The sequence below is a fragment of the Trachypithecus francoisi genome, unplaced genomic scaffold, assembly GCF_009764315.1.
Source record: "Trachypithecus francoisi isolate TF-2019V2 unplaced genomic scaffold, Tfra_2.0 Lachesis_group10, whole genome shotgun sequence".
NCBI classification, from domain to species: Eukaryota; Metazoa; Chordata; class Mammalia; order Primates; family Cercopithecidae; genus Trachypithecus; species Trachypithecus francoisi.
This window is the reverse complement of record NW_022681455.1, coordinates 116,831,620-116,856,272: the sequence shown is the minus strand read 5'-3', so window position 1 is coordinate 116,856,272 and position 24,653 is coordinate 116,831,620. Positions and strand designations below refer to the sequence as shown.

Genomic DNA, 24,653 nt, shown 5'->3' with positions numbered 1-24,653 from the left:
AGGCTGAGGCAGAAGAATCACTCAAATCCAGGCGGTGGAGGTTGCAGTGAGCTGAGATTGCACCACTGCACTTCAGCCTGGCAACAGAGTGAGGCTCCAAAAAAAAAGAAAAGAAAAGAAAAAAGGAAATATTAAGAGCTTCAGGCATAACTATAAAGAGAGCTGGGCTACACAGGTGTATAGGGGTTAATACTCAAAGAAAGAGTGAGGTAAAATGTGGCCTGAAAGTCTCTGATATTTTTCTTTTTTGAAAGTGGCTGGAATGAATAAGTAGTACTACTCAAAAGCATATTTGATATTACACAGAATCATATTCGATCTCCAGGAGACTGGCTTAAGTAGTACTGGTTCTGGTTTAGCAAGGGTAACAGACCTCTCATTCAAAATTCTAAATCTGAAGTGTTTTTTTTTCATTTTGATGTTCATTAAATATAGGTTGCTGTCCCTGCTAAGAAGAAAGTAGAAGTATTGAGAAATACTAGTCTGTTTTCTTAAGATGTCTTTTTCTCTCAAAAAGACAGAAAAAGATATTTTTGATAAGGAAGACAGAAAACTCTATGATGCCAGAAGGAAATCAAAATCAGTACCGAAAGAGGAATGATATAGCAGTTAGGAGGTCCTACCCATAAATAGTAAATCATGCTTCTGGAGAAGACCCTAGGCTGATGGTTACAACCAAAAACCTGCATTTGCAGCAGCCCATCAGAAGCCACAGGCACCGAGCTCCAGAGAGCAACACATGTGGGGAAGATTGGTAATGCCGCTGAGGGCTGGAGAGACAGCTGTGCCTGTAACTGACAAGACCAATTGATGAGCGAAGGGGTTTCCTGGAGGGTGACAGATGCACTTCTGAGATCCGTCATACGTGACAGGCTGTACCCACCACCGCAGGTTCATGTTTGAACAAATGATAGTGCTCAAAGAGAAACAGAATTATCTTTAAGTGCCATAAATTCTTGAGCAGGAAGGGGAGGGGTGCAAGGAGACAGCGATAACCTTAAGTTTCTCCTTCCAAAAGAAATGTGGACTTTTCAAGACAAAGTGGGATGATATTGAACAGTTCATGACACTGACATTTGCAAACAGCTTAAGATACTGTTATATGAGAGAAATACAAGAATCTTAAGGGAGCCATAGACTACTACAAGCAGATGCTGATAGACTGCGAGAATTCAAAACATAAGTCAATGGACAACCAGTGAGTTCAAAATAGAGGAATGTTTAAATAAAAGTATATCCACTTGATGGGCTACTATGAAACCTTTGAAAAGATAAATCCAAAGGCTACTTAGCCACAAGAGAAATGCACTGGAGAGGATGGGAAAACATGCGTATGAGAAAACACTGGGCATGAACAGATGCTGTGCTAAGATTGACTGAAATAATGTATGGCAAGCATCTGTCCCAGTTCCCAATATGTGGAGGGCATTCTACAAATTTAAAATTAGATGATAAATTTTAAACTGACTTTTAAAAACTTACTAGAAAGATTATTGTTTGTTTGTTTTATTTATGTTTTATTTGTTTGTTTTTGACTAAGCGTAGAATGTGTCACAGGAAGAAGAAGGAGGAGCTGTGTGCGCTGAGATTTACTGATTAGGAAGTGGGAAAGTGCCAGATAAAACAAACTGCACAATCAGCTTTTGAGGAGGGGATATGAGAAACACACAGAGCGAATCACAGCACAACTGGAGCTGGGTAACATACAGAGAAGAAAGTACTTTGGAAGGGGATAAAATAATACTTCTGATAACGGATATGGAAATGTTGGGATATCAGAAACTCTTGGGTACTAGAGGCACCTAGACAGCACCAGGTGCAGATGAAAGCAAAGAGAAAAAGAAGGGATAGGCAGTGGTATCCCCGTGGCCACCAGGCAGTGGTGGCTGATGGATGAGTATGCCATGCCATTGATCTCAGCAACGCATTGAACCAGGATTCAACCTCAGGATGACTCCACTCAGCTGTTAAGTTTTAATCTGCAAATGCAATGTATCTACTGCTGAACTTTCAAAACTTGTTCCCCAATACTGAAAAAAGCATGTAGTTTAGACAGTTGCAACAGTGAGAGCACCTATTATGGACTGAATTATGTTCCCCCCTCCACAATTAATACATCAAAGCCCTAATCCCCAGTGTGACTTTGTTTAGAGAGAGGACCACAACTGGAGGCAATTATGTTTAAATGAGGTTGTAAGGGTGAGGCCCTAATCCAATAAGACTGGCTTCCTTATAAGAAGAGGAAGAGACACCAGAGATATCTCTCTCTGTCTCTTTCTTTCTCTCTCTCTCTCTCTCTCTCTCTCTCTCCTCTCTCTCTCTCCCCCCTCCATGTGTAAAAAGGAAAGTCCACATAAGACACAGCAAGGAGGCGGTCATCTGCAAGTCAGGAGGACAGGCCACACCAAAAACCAACCTAGATGGCACTTTGATGGACTTTCGGCCTCCAGAACTGTGACAAAATAAATGTACATTGTTTAAGCCACTCGTTCTGTGGTATTTGGTTATGGCAGCCATAGAAGACTACTATGGCACCAAAGGGAATATGTCTCTGAACATGGGGAAGGAGTGGGGCTTTTATGGAGGAAAGGAACAAAAACTGGTAGAATGCCTTGGTCAAGCAGTGCTGCAATCTTGAAGAAAGGAGTTGGATTTTATTTGTCATTTAGGCTGTTTCAACCACTTACCCTGTTCTTGAAATTGTAGAGTCAAAGAAGGAATTTAAAGGAAGTGAATAGGTCTTTGGGTACCAAGAAGCAAGCAGGACAGTGTACACTCAGAGGAGAAAACGTTAGTTGTCTACATGAGCAACTGCCTGCCACTTCACTCTGATTAATCAAAAGGGGCTTGCTGTTAAGATGAAAGTGACAGATCCTTGGAAAAAAGAGGAAGGAATGAGCATATGTGGGTTCTTAGAATTTACTATCATGCCAGAGCAAGAACCTTGAGAATGAGCATGTGTGGGTTTGATACTCAGGGGAGGAGATTTCACAGATGCAGGGAGAAGATGGGCATATTCTATTTCAAAGAACAATGGGTTTTGGAGTCATTGGGTCTAAGTCTCAGCTTTATTCTTCCTTACTCAGTAGCTTTGGAAGCACCCTTCTAAATTTGTTTTCTAGAATGTAAAATAATTATAATAACACTTGTCTCACAGTCCTGTGTGAGAATAAAATAAGAAAGGGCACACTTCACCACCTTGGAGTCCACAGAGCCCACTGAAAAGGAATATCTGTCATTATTAATGATAACATATGTCAACATGCATGAAAAGTGACGAACTATAAACTTCTGGCAATAAAAATCACAAATGTGTACCATGAGGAGGATGAAACGTGAGTGGAATCTAAAAACAAGTGACGGGTTTTACCAGAAAATAATAAAAGGAACATATGTGCAATTAAGAGAGGAAAACAAGGACAGACACGGCGGTTCATGCCTGTAATCCCAGCACTTTGGGAGGCCGAGGTGGGCGGATCACTTGAATCCAGGAGTTCAAGACCAGCCTGGCCAACATGGCGAAACCCCGTCTCTACTAAATGTACAAAAATTAGCCAGGCATGGTGGCAGGTGTAATCACTACATGGGAGACTAAGGCAAGGAGAATTGCTTGAATCCAGGAAGAGGAAGTTGCAGTGAGCCGAGATTGTGCCACTGCACTCCAGCCTGGGAGACAGAGCAAGACTGTCTCAAAAACCAAAAAAAAAAGAAAAAGAAAAAGAAAGGCAAAAAATAAAAGTTTGGAACTCATTAATGCTGGTAAAATAAATTGCTAAAGGCAATGAAAAGAAACATCTTGCATATGTTTGTAGGCAAAAGAAGGGCAAGGAGGCTGTGGTCGCACTCCTTTGTAAAAGTTAATAATGAAAAGAAAAAATGGAGAATGAATTTTATTTTTCTTCTACCCTATGTGAATGAGAAAAGTCTTTAAACAGAAATGGAAAATAAAAAACCACCACAAAAGACTCGAAGTCCAAACTGGATGGAGTTGAAAATTTCTTCTCATAATGTGGAGAGTAATTTTCAGTACCACTTTCAAATTGCAAGAGATGATCAGGCACGTGCTACAGACATAGGCAGACACGAGGATGGACTGGCAGTGGCTGATGCTGTTCCAATTTTGTTTTACACTCATGATGTATTTTTTGTTTGCCTGTCCATTGAGAGTCCTTAATTCAAAATAATTTGATATAGTGGTCTATCAAATTACATTTGCTACAAATTTTTTTAAAGGTGAGAGGGAAAGGAAAAGAGAGATAGTGAGAAATAATAAGAATAGGTTGACCAGGAGAATATGCACCATAATGGATTATGACAGACTAGAATAAGTACTCAACCTAGTGAAATGAAATGGAATAGAGTTAAATATAAAATCAAACTTTTAAAATGATAGCAAAAATGAATGGGATCCTAAATAAAAAGGACTTCTTAAATCACCAATATAAGACAATTTTCCAATTTGTCTAGCCTGATTCTGTTCATCTTCTCTGTTTTTGGTGTTTCAACTGAAAAAAAAAATACAAATTATCATCCATCAATGTATTGTTTTCCCATTTACTGAATATGCTCTTTATTCCAGGCACTGTGCTAGATGTTGCAGATACTGAAGTGATTAACATAATACTTCTGTCTTTCAAAATTTTCAGTGTTGCAAAGGAAACTTTTAAAATATCCATTTTGATAGTCTATGATCAGGGCAGCAATAAGCAAACATTTGAAGTGCTATGAAATTTCTGCTAGAGAATGATTAAAGTTGAGGTGGTGCGACTCCATGGACAAAGGAGATGAGGCTTGTTTTGGGTAGATATTTTCCAAGAGGCTTTAAAGTGAAGTATTTAAGAATAATTTACACAAAGGGAACAACAGATGCACAGGCCAAGAAATTAAGAGTAGAGGACACTGGGGACACCAGGATTGAAGAAGAAATAGCAGTGTGTTAGTTTGCTCTCACGCTGCTGTGAAGACATACCTGAGACTGAGTAATTTACAAAGAAAAGAGGTTTAATTGACTCACTATTTGGCATGGCTGGGGAGGCCTCAGGAAACTTATAATCACGGCAGAAGGCAAAGCAGGCACATCTTACATGGCGGTGGGCAAGAGAAGAATGAGAGCCACGTAAAGGGGAAAGCCTCTTATAAAACCATCATATCTCATGAGAACTCATTCACTATCACAAGAACAGTATGGGGGCAACCACCTCCATGGTTCAATTATCTTCACCTGGTCCTGTCCTTGACATGTGGGGGCTATACAATTCAAGGTGAGATTTGGGTGGGGGACACAGAGCCAAGTTATATCAAGCAGTAAAGACAGACAAAACTGGAAATATCAGCAAACACAGAGTAGGAAGACATTTGTTTGCCACGTTCATAAGCCTCAAATTAATGTTGGATGTGCCTAACAATGAAATATAGCTGCAAGGCAAAACTTGCTTTTTCTTAAAATCTGTACCTTTGGTGAAATATAACAGTATATTATGTCAAGCTTTCCTAAAACTACAATAATATGTGTAGCAGTTACAATACTGCATGATATAAAATGGAGTGAATCAGGGTCACAGGGAGCAGTGAAGAAGGAAGAGGGAACAACTGCCTCACCAGCCGTCTCAGCCAAATCAACCCTGGCCATTGCTAACATGACAGCTGTCGCAGCCAGATCATCCTCATATCCAGGAAAATGAAAGAGGAAAATGATCACAGGAGGCTCGATTTTGCTAACTCAGAAAAACAGAGAACTTCCTGGCATCTTCTCTAGAGAATGTTTCAGTGATTAATGGTACTACCTACACACTTTCATGCTAATCTGGTTCATGTTGCAATTACACATAAACATAAAGAAACCATTCCATAGGCAAGCACATAGCAAGGCTTCCAAGAAACCAATGTGGTCATTTACAAAGAGAACAGGTTAAAAAAATGAATCAGGCTGTTTTGTGTGTTAAGCATAGCAAATTATGGTGATCACAATTTTATTTTTAGTAGCTAAAATACTATATTAGCCTTCTTTTTCCATTCCTCTAGTATGTACTTGACCACGAAATGTTTTGTTTTATCATGTTTCATTTTGTGATGAAGGATGCTAGGAGTTTAAGAAACTAAATGTTATCCACAGTGTTTGCTCTTTGCTTTCTTAAATGTACCCTAGTTCTTTCCCCAAATTATTTCTATTTTTTGTATATTTGTTTTAGAAAAGGTTACACATCTTTTGATACTTAAGAGGTAGTGTTACAAAGCTGTATGTGAGCATGAAGTTTTTTTAACAGGATTGTGACACAGTTGTCACGCTAAAGTACAACAGTTCAAATAAGCACAGAAATCATACACACTATGAAACAAAAGAGCCTAATTGAGCAGCTTTATAACCTTGCATAGAATTCTCTCATCACCAATTTAGATAGAACTGCTTTTATTTTAGCAATGTTCTTTTAATTAAATTCTAAACATCTAAAACATGGCAAATGTAAATATATATTATAAATCCTTAATTATGAGGACCACTAAGCATTCTTGCAGCTTTCTGCCTTGGAGATAAATTCTTTTTGTTTAAAATCAGCCAAAATTGAGAGATAAAAGTGAATGACGTGAAAAAATGTTAAACTTAGTTTACCATGCCCTTCTCTTGCCACCCGTATCACTTTACTGTATTGTCTTCAGGAGTTAAATTATGCTTCAATTTATCTAGTGGTTTTTAAGCCAAAATCTCTCCCAACATATTCTACTTCATTGCTAGGTTCAGAAAGACTAGCACTCAGGGTGGGAGGAGAAGTTGAGTTAACTACTGGGGATCCTGAGGTCTTTACACCATGTATTAGAAAATAAAGATCTTTGAGATCACAAAAGTGTAATATCACTTCTCTGTTTGGGTGAAGTTAAACTAGAGCTAAGAAGACCCCTTGCTAATTTTTAATCCCACATACTGGTTTAAAAGCATACTAGAGACTACTCTAGTATGGATAGCAAATAAGAAACAGTCTTATTCTACATCCCATTACTATTTAATTCAAAATGTGCCACCTAGGGGCAATGTTTTCTATTTCCCCTACCAAAATGGTCTGTTTTCCAATCCCCACCCACAGTTATCTTCACACACACACACACACACACACTGATAATTCTATCTCAGCGACTCATTTCCCTTAAAGACCATTTTCAATCTAGTTCCTTTTTTTTATTGTTCTTGGTCAGTCAGTCATCTGCTGACTAGCAGATTTTGAAATACAAATACACAGTATCCTTGAAAACTGAAGACGAGTCATAAAGATAAAAATATATATGCACTCTTTTAGAGCAAAGCTATTAGCCTAGAAATTTGACTTTCTCAGATTTTCCAAGAAATCCCTCTATTGGGCCTGGTATAGCAAAGGCAATTGCTTTATATTGATGGGAAAATGTGGGGGTCTCTGTGGCGGGCCAAGGGAATCAAACGTCTGTTCAAGGTCATCCAAGCAACTATCAACTCTAAGGCTTACAACCAATTGCTAGGAGAGTTTATCCGTGTCCTTATTCAAATGACATTGAAAAAAATACTTCCATAGGTCATAACTGCAGAGTAAGTCAATTAATGAAATTACAGGTTATAATTTTTCTAAAAAGTATACAATAAACATAATTTAGGAAGGCAGGTGCCTTTATATATTTACATGGTGCTTTTAAAGTAATATCAACCTATGACCCCATTTATAAGTATCATAATTGCCAGTGGGAAAAAAATGGTTACAGAAACAAATATGTCTTTTATGATTTAGAAGCCCATAATATCTTATTCTAGAGCACTGCCAAGTAATGAGAGGTACTTAATAAAAAAAGTAATTAGAGCTATAGGCCAACTGATAATATCACACCATTTTTTTTCCTTTGTGATTTAAAAACCTTGGAGATAAATTTCACCATTGCTCTATTAAATACTTATGGCATTAAAAATTTTTATAGTTACTAATTTTGAACTACTTAAAATGTCAAATGTTTTCAGGCTTCACTCACTTTTCCAATTATTACATTGGAATGACTCATTAACTGTAACACAAACAGGCTCATTTTTACCTCCTGTTATGCTATTTTCCCAATTTTATTACTAGAGTACCACTTTTCCATGAACCATAATGAAAATTCATTGGAAGGAGGGAAAAAAAACCCAAGCATATCCACTTCCTCTTCCAAATACCAGTGTTCCATGGGCAAACTGAAGCAATAATGATAACTTGTAATGCGTTTGGCATGTACATTCTTTATCACTACCGTTCTGTAGTTTTTCGTAACCACAGAACTATGGAACTATAGTTAGTAACTATGAACTAACTATGAAGACCCTAACAAAAAACATTTTGGAAAAAACTTTGTGCTCCAAAAGTCAATTAAGAAACAAAATTATCTTTGCTTGTGCAATTATATATCAGATTGGTCTTTACCAACACAGAGCCATCAGCCCCCTGAAGTAATCTGCACTTTGGAGAGCCTAAAAATCATAGACTAAAAATGAGGAAAGCCAGTTTCAAAAGTCAAATAAATGCATACATACACACACAGGCATGCATATCTAATTGAAATACACAGACAGTCACAGCTTAACAGCTCATAGAAGAAATTTAAATGTTAAAGTCTTAGATATCAAAATTTTCCCCAAAAATATCAGAAGACAATTGAACAGTCAATGACATTTTTGTCACTTAGAGATACAACTTGTTGTAACTTAAAATTATGGGTAAACTATTATTTCTTAAGATTTTAAACCCTGGTTTTAAAACCCCAAATCCTTCCAATTCCAATGTCAATCTTCAGGGTAAATTATTTCATGTTGGTGTTTTCGGTTAATCACAGGGTCTCCAAAACTCTGTAATTTTTGTCTGCATGAGGTTTGGGGCGTTTCTTTCTCTTTCTGAGATTTTTCTTTTTAAAGTGATCAAAATCAGACTGATATTAGCATTTGATGCTACAACTCAAGACCTGTTCTTGAAAATCTGTTATAGAGTATTCCTAAATATTCCTAATGAAATACCCATGAAAACAATCATCCACACATTTTATAAGAATTTGCATGCCACCACCACCCACAACATAGGAACATCGTGCAACAATACAGGAAACATCTCCTATTTAAGCACATACACTGTGATGGGTCAACCCTTCCCTATCATACTGGTTAATTTTTAAAGATATAATTTCAATGATTATAGACAAATACTAAAGTTGAGGTCAAAATCACTGAATCAATAAAAATGAAAAATAAGCTATATATAATCATTGAAACACTAGAGCATGGAAGACAATTAGGTCGAAGTCTGCATGATTTAATATTTCACCAGAAATATTCAACTAACAATCTGAATGTGCATGTAACAATGTTGGATACATTTTTCTTACTCTTCCTACTGCTTTCAGGAGTTAGATCATTCAGTAAACTTTCGATCAATGAAAATATTTCTAAAAGGATAGTGAAGGACTTCTTTTCTTTGCTTAACTTTTATTTTTTAAGTTCAGGGTACAAGTGCAGGTTTGTTACATAAATAAACTTGTGTCATGGGGGTTTGTTGTATAGATAATTTCAATACTCAGGTATTAAGCCTAGTACCCATTAGTTATTGTGTCTGATTCTCTCCTCCCACTCTCCATCCTCCAAAAGGCCCAAGTGTGTGTTGTCCCCCACTATGTGTCCATGCGTTCTCATCATTTAGCTCCCACTTATCTGTTCCCTTGCTAGTTTGCTAAGGATAGTGGTCTCCAGCACCATCCATGGCACTACAAAGGATGTGATCTCATTCTATTTTATGACTACATAGTATTCCATGGTGTGTATGTACCAAATTTTCTTTATCCAGTCTATCACTGATGGGCATTTAGGTTGATTCCATGTCTTTGCTATTGTAAAGAGTGCTGCAATGAACACACATGTGCATGTGTCTTTATAACAGAATGGTTTCTTAAACAACCTAGAACTAATTGGCAATCTACAGGCCATACGATTCATTAGTGAACAATATTAAGGCCTCAATATTGATTAATCTGAAGTAGAAGAGATTTAAATTTTAAACATAGTATTAAATCAAGAAAAATTGGTATTTGTAGAGCAGAGCTGATATTCTATTTTTAAAATCTCAAAGTCATGTAATGCCAGTGCCATTATCCCTAATCGTTGTCTACTTACAGTGGATGATCACGAATCTCATCACAATTCCTTTGACACTCAGAGAAAGTCATATGTCAGTTAAGCTCTTTGAGACTATCCTAGTTTTTGGAGGGGGGCTTTTTTTCGTTTGTTTTTCTTTTTGGAAATTGGCTTTTTGATGAGACTTAGAAATCTTCATTTAAAGCTGAACCACTAAAAACAATATAATGAAAAAATAAACTATTTTAACAAGTGAACATTTGTTTTGAAAAAAAAAAAACGCTACATAGGAATAGCAATGTCAATGAAAATGGGTTTTTAAATGATATTGCATCATATTTTTAACTTAATTTTTCAAAAGACTGTAGGAAAAAGTACAGTGTAAATAAAATGAGGCCAAAGATCAGTTCCCGGAATTCTAAAGTAAATACAATTTCAAATACGCAAGTCATTTACACAGAAATTTATCATACTGACATGGGTAAGTGAAAATCACTTGCTTAAATATCATGAGCTCTTAGTGGGCAGTGCTTAAATGAAAATCTATTTTTCAGTTTATTCTAGAAAGTTGGTCAATTTCAGAATTTTTAGAAAGCTGCTGCTTTAAAAGTCACAGGAGCAAAAATATTCTTCTATCAAAAACATTTTCCTCATATGATCTTTGATTCCAAATGTAAGTTTCTGATTAAGATAGAGTGGAATATTTTATGCTCATGAAAATGTAAAATAACAGCAGAATTTTTGTTCAAAATATCTAAGTTGCAATTACTTGTACAGTTAATTGAACTTATATTATTTATACACTTCACTGAACTTATATTACTTATATATTTCATTGAATAGCTTATCCTAACACGATTACTTGAGATTAAAACTGTGGGAATTTTACAAACAATTTATACCCACTGAAATATCAAGATTTTTTTAACAATAAAGGCTTTAAGAAAAAACATATAAGGAAGACATTAACTTGAAGATATCCTCTGTTATAGTTCCTGGCAATAATAGCATTGCATGCAGTACCACAACTTTACAAGTATATATTTGTGTGCTAAATAATTAAGACTAAATTTTATCATAGAAGTGTAATTTATACACTTTTCATGTCTTATCATTTTATTGTATATTATTTAAATCAAGGTCAATTAACTTTTTATATAAAGTGCCATAAAGAATCTTATGTAAGTAGTTATATAGTAAGAGGGTAAACAATCTTAATAAAATTTAATTGATAAAATTCAAAATATAATACTAATATTTGAGTAGAAATTTTTGTCATGTAGGTTTACTAATGAGTGGAAGAATAAAATTAGAATTTCATATAATTATTTTTACCATGAAGAATTCTTCTTTTAATATTTTTCAGCTAAAAATGGAAGAACCGTTCTTAGCCCATGGATCATACAAAAACAGTCAGCAGGTCAGATTCGGTCCATGGGCCATGGTTTACCAATCTGAGTTGAATATTGTATTATCTTACAGTAGAAGTTATACAATTCTATCAATCTATTTTCTTTAACAAAAATCAACTTAATCTTGATATACTCGTTAGCTCCAATACAGAAATTGCTTATATATGATATAAATTCCAAAATTAATTTTAGAAGAAAATAATCTTTATTGCCTAGAGTAAGCACCAGGTATTATGTGAAAGTTATGTTTGATCCTCATGTTGGCCATGAGTTAACATTATCTCCAGAGCTGGAGGCTGCCTTTATTAGAGATTGTTGAGATGTATGTAATAAGAAGTGGAGAAAATGGACGGAATAGATGAAAATAAATCACCATTGCTATTAGAAAAGTGAGTCAAAGTTCGTGCTGACCTTTATAAGGGCTAGCCATTTATGCATTGCCTCATAGAACTATATTTTATCAGTACTTTACTATTGCATTCTAGTTATTTTCTGCTATAGGAATAAATATGGGGGGGGGGGAGGAAAAGAAAGTAGCTTCTAGAAAGAATTACAAGGTTGAGTTATAACAATGTGAGGATCTGTCCAGTTGTCTCCCAGGGCCCACAAGAGTGATCATCTACTCAGGTAATTTGCCTTCACCTATCCTTCAGTGCTTCTTTTAGGGTAGATATCAGATATGTCCTTTATTTCCATCAGAGAAAAGAAAGAACACAGTGAGATGTTAACTTCTAATTAAGTCATTGGTGAGCATTAATTATTCTCAAGAGTAGGGCTCAGTATACCAGTGGCTAGAGAGCCCCCGTCATATGACCTGCAAGAGTAAAACTAAAAGCAAACTCTTATCAGCCTTACTACTGCACCCATTCCTTCTTTTGGGGTAAGTTGACCCCGTCTTCAACCATGTCTTAATGTTGAAAAACTGGATTTATAAGAGCAATTAAAAAATAGAGAAATGTCTCTCTTCTTAATGGATGTCTCTTAGCAGCAAGCAAAGAAACCAAGAACAGCCAGTGCAGTTTCTCGAAGAGCACGCCCTTCTACAAGGATCCATCTCTCAACTTTGATGAAGGGGACACTTCAGTATAACTTTAAAAACTCATCTTGATGAGAACAAAGAGAAAAAAATGATGGCTAGTCCACCGCTTTTGAAATGTCAGACAGGATACTAGTAGGCAGAGAATGTGGTTCATCGAACATATTTCATCGGTAGGCAGATAAATACTTAACAGGGCCACCGAAAATATGCAAGCACATCAGTCTAGTAGTTTACAGATATTTACATACACATACCTATATACAAATGAGCACATATATATATATGTGAACATATGTTTGTCTTTGAACAGAATCCTTCTAATGTAAAGTTTCCCTGCTGTTTAATTGGATCAATTAACATTCAAATTAAGGTACACCTAATCCCTGAGCTGTACTGGTTTTGCAGAGTTCTGTCCCATGAAAGCTTTCAAACTGGCAACCTTGGGCTGACTCTGTAGATGGCAGATTTATTCCTGGCTCATCAGCTGTAAATAAACGGGAAAAAGGTCTTTCTAGTCACTTGAGACAGACCTTTAATTTTATTTATTTATATTCAATTCTTTCTGATTTTGCTATTGGTATTCAAGACTGATTCACTTTTTCTTAATATAAAGTCTTGTCCAGAAGAATTATTGCAGTCATTATAATACTTTAGAAATGCATATGCTGGTGATAGTTGCTTGTCCTTACACTAAATTCCAATCTTGCTGGGAAACATATAGCTACTTGTTCTTCCAAAAAGGATGAAACATAGGAAGTACTTTCCACCAGGGCTTGGTACAAGTAGACCTTACTTCTTCCAAAAAGAAAATACTTCTTAAAATGGAAAAATGAAATAGAAATTGAGAAATGAAATATTTCTTTTACACATACTGCTGCAAATCATATTGTCAAAATATTCACAATAAATTACTAAATGAAACTTTAATTATACAAGGTCATTTCATTTTATATTTGACACTTGAAGAACAGTCAACTCCACATGTATGGTAACAAAGAACTCCAACTTTAAATGTTTTTTATAATGAAAAATCGTGTAGGTTTTGCAAGTTCATCAGATGTTTAAAAGAGCATTAGATTACTTCCTGAACAAACCAAGGCTGAAAGAATATAGAACCAGCACTGAAATTTTAAGTATCAGTGAGGGATCCAACCAGAGCCAAGCAGACATAATTATTACACTCTCCTCAGATCTTTTTCAGCACCTTTTCTTTTCTAAGAAGATACATTGCAAAAGAAAGCTATTTAATGTTGATGTACATCCTACACTTTTTACTGAGCTTCAAGAAAACAAACAAACATAAACAACAGCCCGATTAATTAGATAAATATATTTTAAACCCAACTACAGACAGTCTACTGGAAAGACTGAACTGAGTACAGGTCAGATTTAAGCTCTGCTTTTCTTGAGGGAAGGATGCTTGAGGTGATGTGCTTTACATTGTAAGAGTGACCTCTAGTGCTTTTCTTTTTGGTTGAATCGTGGCTAGAAGATGAATTACTTATGCCTTTTCTACAGAACTTCCATTTGTGTGTGGGTGTTGTTGTTTGCTTGTACGTTGCAATGTTTGTCAAATGCTACCATTATAAGATTCCAAGGTTTTGACTAGGTGAAGTTATACACATTTTATTGATTTATGAGACTATCTCAACATTCACACTAAAGTTGAATCTGATGTGCAGCACCTGGAGTAAATTTCCTTCCTTCAGAGTGATGGATACTCTGACATTAAATGAGCTCATTCTGAACTGAAACACGAAATCGCAGGAGCCAGGCACTCTGAGTGGACATTTGACTTGTGCCCATGAGTTTGCAATGTTTTTCCCACATCAGAACTCTTTAGTGTAGTCAAGCGACGTGCCATAGAAATGCCTGATTACTGCTTCCTTTCCCCAAATCTAAGTCTGATGATACAGCAGCAACATAAATTCCTGGACAGGCCTCATAGCCATTTCTTGAAAAGCAAATGAGCTTTTCCTTTAAAATCCAAGAAAAAATAAAAAGTTGCATTTGCCATGATTGTTTGTCATTAATCAGGAGGGGGAAATTCTACCATTTAGAGAATTTAAGCCAAAGATAACTTTTAAAACTTTTTCCATCTCTAATAAAGAGTGGATGAAGGCAGCCTGCCAAATTATTCTGGATGATGTCTAAATTATAAATAAGGTTTCAATCTTCCCTAAATAGGTTCTATTTCATCAGAACATTCCATTACAAATTTATAGAGTTAAGCATTCAACCACAAAGGAATCCTACTTTTGAAAGATCACCTGACTGGTTTTCCTTTAAGCAAAATGTAGGAAGAGGCTCCTCTTTCAGGAGAGCACTAAGTCTCATTCTCTTAGCAGCGAGGGCACAGCTCTTAATACTGAGATTCGCCTCTGCCAATGCTGGTGCTCCTGAAGTCTGCAGTACGTTTCAGTTATTAGCCTGCATCATTTTAAAGATGCAGCCAGCTACTGGTCTGCCCAATTGCAAACTTCAGAAATCTAAGCCAATGCAGCATAATGTAAAGTCTGCCGGTTGTTTTCCTGTTAGACATAATTCCAATAAAATTCAGTAGTTCTCTAAAAAGGAAGAAATGAAGACATTCACAGGCTATTCCCCAGATAAGATGATAATTTCATGTTTTACTAGAACTTGGGCATTCTCAGCGACTATTCAAAGACCGGAGGGTAAGATTTGCGAGTAGACAAAAAGAGAAATGATACTTTGCCTATTTTGACCAGACCAAGAGGAGAGACAAGTGTTAACCGGTCACATTGGCAAGATTTTTAAGTGATGCTTCATTTACAGCACTACGCTTTGCAGCAATCCCAGCTGCAAATATCATCATCAAAACAACAGAATCAAAGTTTTGCAGAGAGCCCCCCTGCAAGTTGTAAATCATTTGCTGCATACTTACAGGAATTCCCAGCTTCGACTCTGTTCCAATTTTGAGTAGATAACAGAAGTAGCGTCTTGAGGACAGCTCCCGTGACACATCCCATGTTCACATTTATTGGGCTCCCCCAAAAGATCTTGAGAGGCTCTCGGAGCGCTCCAGTCCTGTTCTCAGTAGCTCTCCCAGCTCTGTCTGGGTCTTCAGCCCCTCTAGGTCTCTGTCTCTCCCCCTCCCTTCCTCCTCACCTCCCTCCGTCTTTTCTCCTTCCCTCCTCCCTCTCGTCTCCCTCCCTCTCTCTCTCCCCGTCTCTCTCTCTCTTTTCTCTCTCTCTCTCACACACACACTGCCCTGACTCCTCACTGAAAAGCACTCAGCATCTTTCCTAACAAGCAGCCACACCGCCGAGGCCACGCCCACTCCTCGCAGCAGCGGTCCCCGAAATTGGCAGCAGCATCCTTCCTTCCAAACACACAACAGCGCTCGGAGCTCCGCTGCACCCAGAGGCGCGGCCTCCCGCTCGTGGGCCTCCTTGGGGCTCCCTCCCTTCTCCTCTATTTTCCAATAATCCTTAACCCTTTTTTCCCAGCTGGAGGTGTGGGTGGGGGAAGGGACAAGGCGGTGGAGCCTTCTGATTTTCTGGAGGTCTTGCATTTGGCAGAGCCAGACCACATACTGAGCTATTCCTGATTATCCGGGAGTGCATCCAGGTAAAATTGCATTATGTTTCAAAACAAAAGCATAAAATAAGACAGAAATAACTACGCAGCATTGGGAAATTGTAGCTAAAACTGTCCTCAGGGAAAATACTTGCTGTTGTTTTTCTGTGTTTCTATAAAACTGTACTCTTCAGCGAGGGTGCCAGGATTTTATTATGGAAATTCCCCACATGGGAACAGACATTCCTGCTTAGCAGATATTTAAAATCATCTGGTAGTAGTCTGCAAGAAATTAACATTTCTTATTTTAATGCTTCAGGTGTACAAATTCACAAATGAAATGCTTTGGCTAGATTTATTTTGATGAATGCATCATGCTGTGAATAGGCAGTACCATTCTATAATCAAAATTTTTAATAACATTTCCAAAAAGGCCCAAAGTAGGAAATGATGGACCACTGAAGGAAGGCACCCCCACCACTACCACATACACACACGCATACACATTCACGCCAACACTGAACAATGTCACGATGTAATTCAAGTGGCTTAAAGGAGAGAGGAGTAAAGTCGAATTTGGAAGATCAATGACTAAAGAAAAATTACTCTTTGAATGGCTGGTCCATGGATACAACTATTGCTTGAATGGAATTTTAAATTGTCTAAATAATGGAGTTATTATCACATAACAAGAGGCATGTCACATGGTTCATAGCAGATAAATAATCTATTTAAAATAAATGTCAAGATGTTTTACTGATAATGTGCTAGATTTTATAGAAATGGAAATCCTGGAGTTCTCAAGCACCTCTTGGTAATCACAAATTGGAGGAAACATAAGCCTTTAACACCACTTTCTTATGGAATAATGAAAGTGTGGGAAAATGACACAAATACCCGTAAAAACTAAACATACTTGTTTAGTTCACGCCTGCAAACAAAAGAGAATGCATCTTTTTTCTTTTCCTGTTTTACAAAAGAAAGCAAGAACAGGAAATTTAAATGATTCAAAGAGGTCACAGAGTTAGTAAACAAATGCTGAGGACTGGACCTGGCTTTTCTGACTCCAGTTTTACTGCTCTCACCCTAGGACTTACTGCCCCTAAATCAGAGTATACCTCCTTCCTGACCCTTGTCAGTGGCAGCAAAAACCTTAGATCCTAGGAAAACACAGCAAACACTTTGGGAGACCAAGGTGGGCAGATCACTTGAGGTCAGGAGTTCAAGACCAGCTTGACCAACATGGTGAGACCCCCATCTCTACTAAAAATACAAAAATTAGCAGACTGTGGTGGCAGGCACCTGTAATCCCAACTACTTGGGAGGCTGAGGCAGGAGAATTTCCTTGAACCCAGGAGGCACGGGTTGCAGTGAACCAAGATTACGCCACTGCACTCCAGCCTGGGCAACAGAGCAAGATTCTGTCTCATAAATAAATAAATAAATAATACAATAAAATAAATAAAGGTCACTGCTTGAGTGTTTATTCGGTGTTCCTAGACTTGCATTCCTGATTTTTTTCAATCATATGCTAAGTAAAAGCAGATATAAATTGACAGTTTATGTTAACTATTGAAGGGGATTAAATTTTATTGAACACATACTATATGCCATTTGTTATCTAATTGAATAATTATATCAGTCCTTTGAAGAAAATATCATTATGTCTATGGGACAGTTTTGGGCTCTCCAGAAGAAAAAAGTTGTCTCCTTGTTAAAATAGTATATTTAATTGTTCTCATAAAGCAAATTAGAGAATGCATTTTAAATGGATAAGTACACATATCAAAATGAAAAATGAACATTTTATAACAATAGTAACTTCTTTGGGGCAACGTATAAATTATTATAGTGACCAATACTGGTGAAATTTTCCATATCAATGGGCTACAGTAATAGAAGGAACTGGGGGCTAGCACTCAGTAGAAGACCTGAGCATTTCAAGTCACCACAAAACCTGTCTCTGCCTGACGGCTGCAGAGGGGTAGAGAGTTGCATAGACAAGCGAAACAGTGTGTGCTTGAGATATGGTAAACAGAGGCCTCAGCCGGGCGCGGTGGCTCACGCCTGTTACCCTAGCACTTCAGGAGGCCGAGGCGGGCGGATCACGAGGTCAGGAGATGGAGACCATCCTGGCTAACATGGTAAAACCCCATCTCTACTAAAAATACAAAAAATTAGCCGGGCGTGGTGGCGGGCGTCTGTAGTCCCAGGTACTCAGGAGGCTGAGGCAGGAGAATGGCGTGAACGTGGGAGGCGGAGCTTGTAGTCAGCAGAGATCGCGCCACTGCACTCCAGCCTGGTGACAGAGCAAGACTCTGTCTCAAAACAAACAAACAAACAAACAAAACCACTGAAGCCTCGACACAAATTCAGCTTCCACTGTTGTTTTGATTAAATGACTTAATGACGTTGACCTTTGGTTTACTTATTTTATAATGAAATAGGAGAAGCAAACAGGAGAATCATGACCAAAGAGTTATTGTGATATAATGCATGACAACTATTGAATGCCTTGTGCTTAGTGGGCCCTCACTTCAGCTTTAGACCTCTGCATTAGAACTCTACAGAGAATTGGTCTAAGCAGGCAATGTCAGAGCTTGGCCACCCAGGTTCAGCGACTGTACAGGTTCCACCACCCACCAGCTGCATGGCCTTGAGCAAGCTGCATCAGCATAATAATCCTTGATCCTTAATTTCCTCATCTGTGCACCCAGGATGAGTACAGTATTAACCTCGTGGTTAAGACAATGTCCTGTACAATGAGCGTGCCTAGGAGGCACATGATCAATGTTCCTTTTGTAATCATTACATTAGTACAATTCACATAGCACAGATAAGAAACCTGATGAGCAGAGGGATTACAGCTTACAGTGGGATATGACCCACTGGTGGCAGAAAAGGGTTGGTCTCCAAGACCTACTAACTTGTGCATCATTTCTCCATTCCCACCAGGATGGTTTTTAACCTCAGAAAGTCGAAGGAAAAATCAGAAAAGTGTGGAGACCTAATTTTGCACACCTGTACTGCTGATTCAGATTCCGTGAATCACTTTTCCCTGTGTCTACATTTTGGTTATATTTTCCACCAATTAAGAAAAGACCCTGGTGTTTAAAGTCTCCCATGTCCATGCTATAGGTCACATCCTGCCTGACAAAAGCAATGTAAATCAGATCACAATGTTGGCATTCATAAAATCAGGCTTTGAATTATTTTCTTGTTACAACTTGCCAGAGAACTGCATGTCCCACCACAGTGGTCCATGGAGGATCCTAAACTATAGTTTAGGCTAGAAAAGGACCAGAAGGCAATAATGGAAATACATTACATTGAAAGACTAGAAAGAAATTAACATACATTGTTTTGTTTCCTTTATTCATCTAACAGTTGTTTTACTCTACATGTCTATTATAGCGATCTTCTCATTTCAAATCTGGGTAATCATTTCATTTCTTTTACATTGTTTGATTTGTCTTTATATCTTCAAAACGAAATGGATACTTTTTAAACATTGTGCTTTTACCTTCATTTTTTATTGTAGTTAAAAAAATTAAATTTACTATCATAATCATTTTTAAGTATAGCTCAGTAGTGATAAGTATATTCACCTTGTTGTGCAAACAAATCTCTAGAACTGAAACTCTATACCCATTAAACATTAATTCCCTCTCTTTCCTCCCCTCCTGCAGTCATTGGCAACCACCTTTCTACTTTATATTTCTGATTTTGACTACTTGAGATGCTTCATATGAGTGGAATTATACGGTATTTGTCATTTTGTGACTGACTTCACTTAGCACGGTGCCCTCAACGTTCATCCATATTGTAGGATGTGACAGGATTTCCCTCTTTTTAAGGCTGCATAGTATTCCATTGTATGTATATACTGTATTTTCTTTATTCATTCATCTGTCAGTGGACATTTGGAATTCTTCCACCTCTTGACTATAGTGAGTAATGCTACAAAGAACATGAGTGCGCAAGTATTCCTATAAGATAATGCTTTGAGTTATTTTAGATCTATATCTAGAAGTGGGATTGCTGGAACATATAATCATTTATTTTTAATTTTTGAAGAACCTTTATACTATTTTTTATAACAGCTGAATCATTTTACATTTTTACCAACAGTGTACAGGGCTTTGATTTCTGTGTATCCTTATTCAAACTCATTTTCTATTCTTTTGATAGTGGACACCAATGGATATAAGATGATATCTCATTGAGGTTTTGATTCGCATTTATTCTGATTAGTGATATTGAGCATCTTTTCACATGCTTGTTGTCCATTCTTATGTCTTCTTTTGAGAATTGTCTATTAAATTCTTTGTTCATCTTTAAATCGGGTTGTTGTTTTTGGTATTGTTGAATTGTAGAAGTTTCTTATATATTCTAGATATCAACCCCTTGTAAGATATATAACTTGCAAATATCTTTTTCTGTTTTACAGGTTGATTTTTCACCTTTTGTTTCCTTTTATGGACAGATGTTTGATGTAGTCCCATTTGTCTGTTTTTGTTTAGTTACCTGTGCTTTTGATGTCATATCCAATGAATCATTGCCAAATTCAATGTCGTGTATGCTTTCTTCCAGTGGTTTTATAGTTTTAGGTCTTACATCTACGTCTTTATTGAGTTAATTTTTGTCTGTGAGGTAAGATAAAGCTCAAACTTCATTCTTTTGCATATGACTATCTACTTTTCCTACATCATTTGTTGAAGAGACTGTCCTTTTCCTCCTTTGTGTGGACTGGCACCCTTGTAGAAGATCACTTGGTAGTATACACCAGAGTTCATTTCTGGGATATGCATTCTGTTCCATTGGTTTATATATCTGTTTTTATGCCAGTACCACAGTAAACTTGACTATTGCTGCTTCATCGTATGTTTTGAAAGGAGGATTGAGGCCTCCAATTTAGTTTGCTTGTTTTCAAGATTGTTTTGATTATTCAGAGTCCCTTGAGATTCCGTATGAATTTCAAGATTTTTTAATTTCTGAAAAAAAAAGTCACTTGCATTTTGATAAGAATTGCATTTAATCTGTAGATCACTTTGGGTAGTATGGATATTCTAACATTAAGTTTCCAATCCACAAGCACAGGATGTCTTTCTCTTTATTTCTGTTTTCTTTTATTTCTTTTAGCAATGTTTGATGGTTTTTTAGTGTATAACTCACACTTCCTTGATTAATTTTATTGCTAGTTATTTTATCCTCTTTGATGTTATAGTAACGTCTTAATTTCTTTTTTGAACTGGTTATTGTTAATGTATAAAAATGTTGCTTATTTTGTGTGTTGATTTTGTATTCTGCAACTTTGTTAAAATCATTTATTTTGGATGCATTTTACTTCTTTTTCTTGTCTAATCGCTCTGGCTAGGACTTCCAGTACTATGGTGAATAGTAGTGGTGAAAGTAATCCTCTTTGTCGTGTTTGTGACCTTAGAAGAAAAACTTTCAGTCTTTCTTCTATCGATTATGATGTTAGCTGTGAACTTTTTGTATATGGATTTTATTACGTTGAGGTAGTTTCCTTCTATTTCTAGTTAGTCGAGTATATTTATCATGAGAGGGTATTGAATTTTGTCAAGTAGTTTTTCTGCATCAGTTGAGATAATTATGTGTTTTTTTTCCCCTTCATTCTGTTACTATGATGTACTATGGTAATTCATTTTCATATTTTGAAACATCCTTTCATTCCAGGCATAAATCCCACTTGGTTATGGTGTATAATCTTTTAATGTGCTATTCAATCAGTTTCCTAGGACTCTGCTGAGGATTTTTGCATTAGTATTCATCAGAGATATCAGTCCATAGTTTTCTTGTTGTGTCTTTGTCTGGTTTGGATATTAGGATAATGCTGGCCCCATAAAATGAATTTGGAAGTTTTCTTCAAATTCTTTGGAAGAGCTTGAGGAAGACTGCTGTTAACTCTTGATTAAATGTTTGGTAGAGTTCTCGGTGAAGCCATCTGGTCCTGGGCTTTTCTAGGTTGGGAGGTGTTTGCTTACTGCTTCAATCTCCTTACTAGGTAAAGGTCTGTTCAGGTCATTTGTTTCTTCATGATTCAGTCTTGACAGGTAGTATGTTTAGAAAAAGTTACCCATTTCTTCTCGGTTTTCTAATTTGTTGGCACGTAATTGCTCAAGTAGTTCTCATAAAACCTTTTCCTTCTCACTTTAACTGTAATGCCTCTTCTTTCATTTCTAATTTTAGTTTTTTGAGTCTTCTCTCTTTCTTCATTGTTAGTCTAGGTAAGGGTTTGTCAATTTTGATGAAATCAGCTCGGTCCATTAATGGACACTTGGATTAACTCCAAATCTTGGCTATTGTGAATAGTACTGCAATAAACAGATACCTCTTTGATACACTGATTTTCTTTCTTTGGGGTATACACCTAGCAATGGGATTGCTGGATCATATGGTAGTTGTATTTTTAGTTTAGAAACCTCCATATTATTATCTATAATGTCTGTACTAATTTACATTCCTAACAACAACATATGAAGGTTCCCCCTTCTCCGTATTCTTGCCAGTATTTGTTATTACCTATCTTTTGGATAAAAGCCATGTTAACTGAGGTGAAATGATATTTCATTGCAATTTTGATTTGCATTTCTCTGACGATCAGTGATGTTGAGTACCTTTTCATAAACCTGTTTGCCATTTGTATGTCTTCTTTTGAGAAATGTCTATTCAGATATTTTGCCCATTTTTAATTAGATTATTAGATTTTTCCTGTAGAGTGGTTTAAGCTCCTTATATATTCTGTTTATTAATCCCCTATCAGATGGATACTTTGCAAATATTTTCTCCTATTCTGTGGGTTGTCTCCTAACTTTTTAGGTGTTTCCTTTGCCATGCAGAAGTTTTTTTAACGTGATATGATCCCATTTGTCCGTTTTGGCTTTGGTAGCCAGTGCTTAAGGGATATTACTCAAGAAATCTTCACCCAGATCAATGTCCTGGAGTGTCTCTCTAAAGTTTTCTTTTAGTGGTTTCATGTAATTTTTCCTTTTATAAATGTAAGTGTTTGCCACTATAAACTTTCTTAGTACTTATTTCACTGTATCCCACAAGTTTTGGTATGTTGTGTTTTCATTTTCATTTGTCTCTAGACATTTTCCAAATTCCCTTGTGATTTCTTCTTTAACCAATTGGTTGTTTAAAAGTGAGTCGTTTAATTTTTACATATTTGTGGATTTTGTTTTCTTCCTGTTATTGACCTCTAGTTTCATTCCATTGTGGTCAGAAACTTACTTTGTATGATTTCAGTTTCCTTAAATTTGTTAAGACTTGTTTTGTGGCCTAACATGTGGTCTGTCTTGGAGAAAGTTCCATGTGCAGTTGAGAAAAACATGTATTCCACCGCTATTGGGTGGAGTGTTCTGTATATGTCTATTGGGTCTAATTGGTATATACTGTTACTCAAGTCCTCCGGTGTTTTTTTTTACTTGTATACATATATATTTATGTACAACATGTATATTATGTACAACATAGTGTTTTTAAATATATATACATTGTGGAATGGCTAGATCAAACTCATTAACATGTGTATATATTATCTTAGCCCACTTTTTGCTGCTGTGACAGAATACCTAAGACTGGGTAATTTATAGGGAACAGGAATTTATTTGGCTCACAGTTCTGGAGGCTAGAAAGTCCAAGAGCATGATACTGGACTCTGCTGAGGGCCTTTTTTCTGCGTCATCCCATGGCAGAAACAGGAAGACCAAGACAACAAGAGGTGGCCAAATTCACTTTTATAACAAGCCCACTCTCATGATAACCACTTTCGTGATTAAAAAAACCCATTCATGAAGGCAGAGTCCTCTTGACTTAAACACATGTTAATAGGCCCTACTTTCCAACACTGTTGCATTGAAGAGTAAGTTTCCAACATATGAACTTTGGGGGACACATTCAAACCATAGCATGCCTTACTTCATATAGTTGTCGTTTTTGTGGTGAGGACCCTTAAAATCTACTTTCTTAGCACTTTTCAGGAATATACTACATTGTTGTTAGCTACAGTCCTCATAATGTATATTATACATATCTTGAACTTACTCTTCTTATCTAATTGAAATTTTGTAACCTTTGACCAATATCTTCCCAACCCTCTTCCCCACTGCTTCCCCATCTTCTGGTGAGCACCATTTTACTCTCCATTTCTATGACATCAACTTTTTTAGATTCCATATAGGAATGAGATCGTGCAATATTTATCTTTTGGTGCCTGGCTTATTTCACTTAATATCATGCCCTTCAGGTTCATCCATGTTGTTAGAAACGACAGGATTGCCTTCTATTTTAAGGCTGAACAGTATTCTAATGTGTATACAGACACCATATTGTCTTTATCTACTCATCTGTTGATGGGCACTTATGTTGATTTTATATCCTCACTATTCTGAATAACGCTGCAGTAAATATGAGTGCGCAGATGTCACTTTGACATAGTGATTTTTTTTTTCTTTTAGATGTATATCCAATAGTGGGATTGCTAGATACAAATTATATTTTTAACTTTTTAAGAAACTTCATACATTTTCAATTAATG

At 36.7% G+C, this 24,653-nt stretch overlaps 1 protein-coding gene across 1 annotated transcript in view; it reads right to left on the bottom strand.

Annotated features, from left to right (window-relative positions):
* Positions 1-15,926, bottom strand: part of CNTNAP4 (contactin associated protein family member 4) — a 278,461-nt gene extending 262,535 nt beyond the window's left edge. The window contains exon 1 of the mRNA XM_033219075.1: positions 15,456-15,926. Coding sequence (XP_033074966.1) covers positions 15,456-15,540 — 85 coding nt within the window. The 5' untranslated portion in view covers positions 15,541-15,926. The remainder of the gene's footprint in view (positions 1-15,455) is intronic.
* Between the last annotated feature and the right edge of the window lie 8,727 nt (positions 15,927-24,653).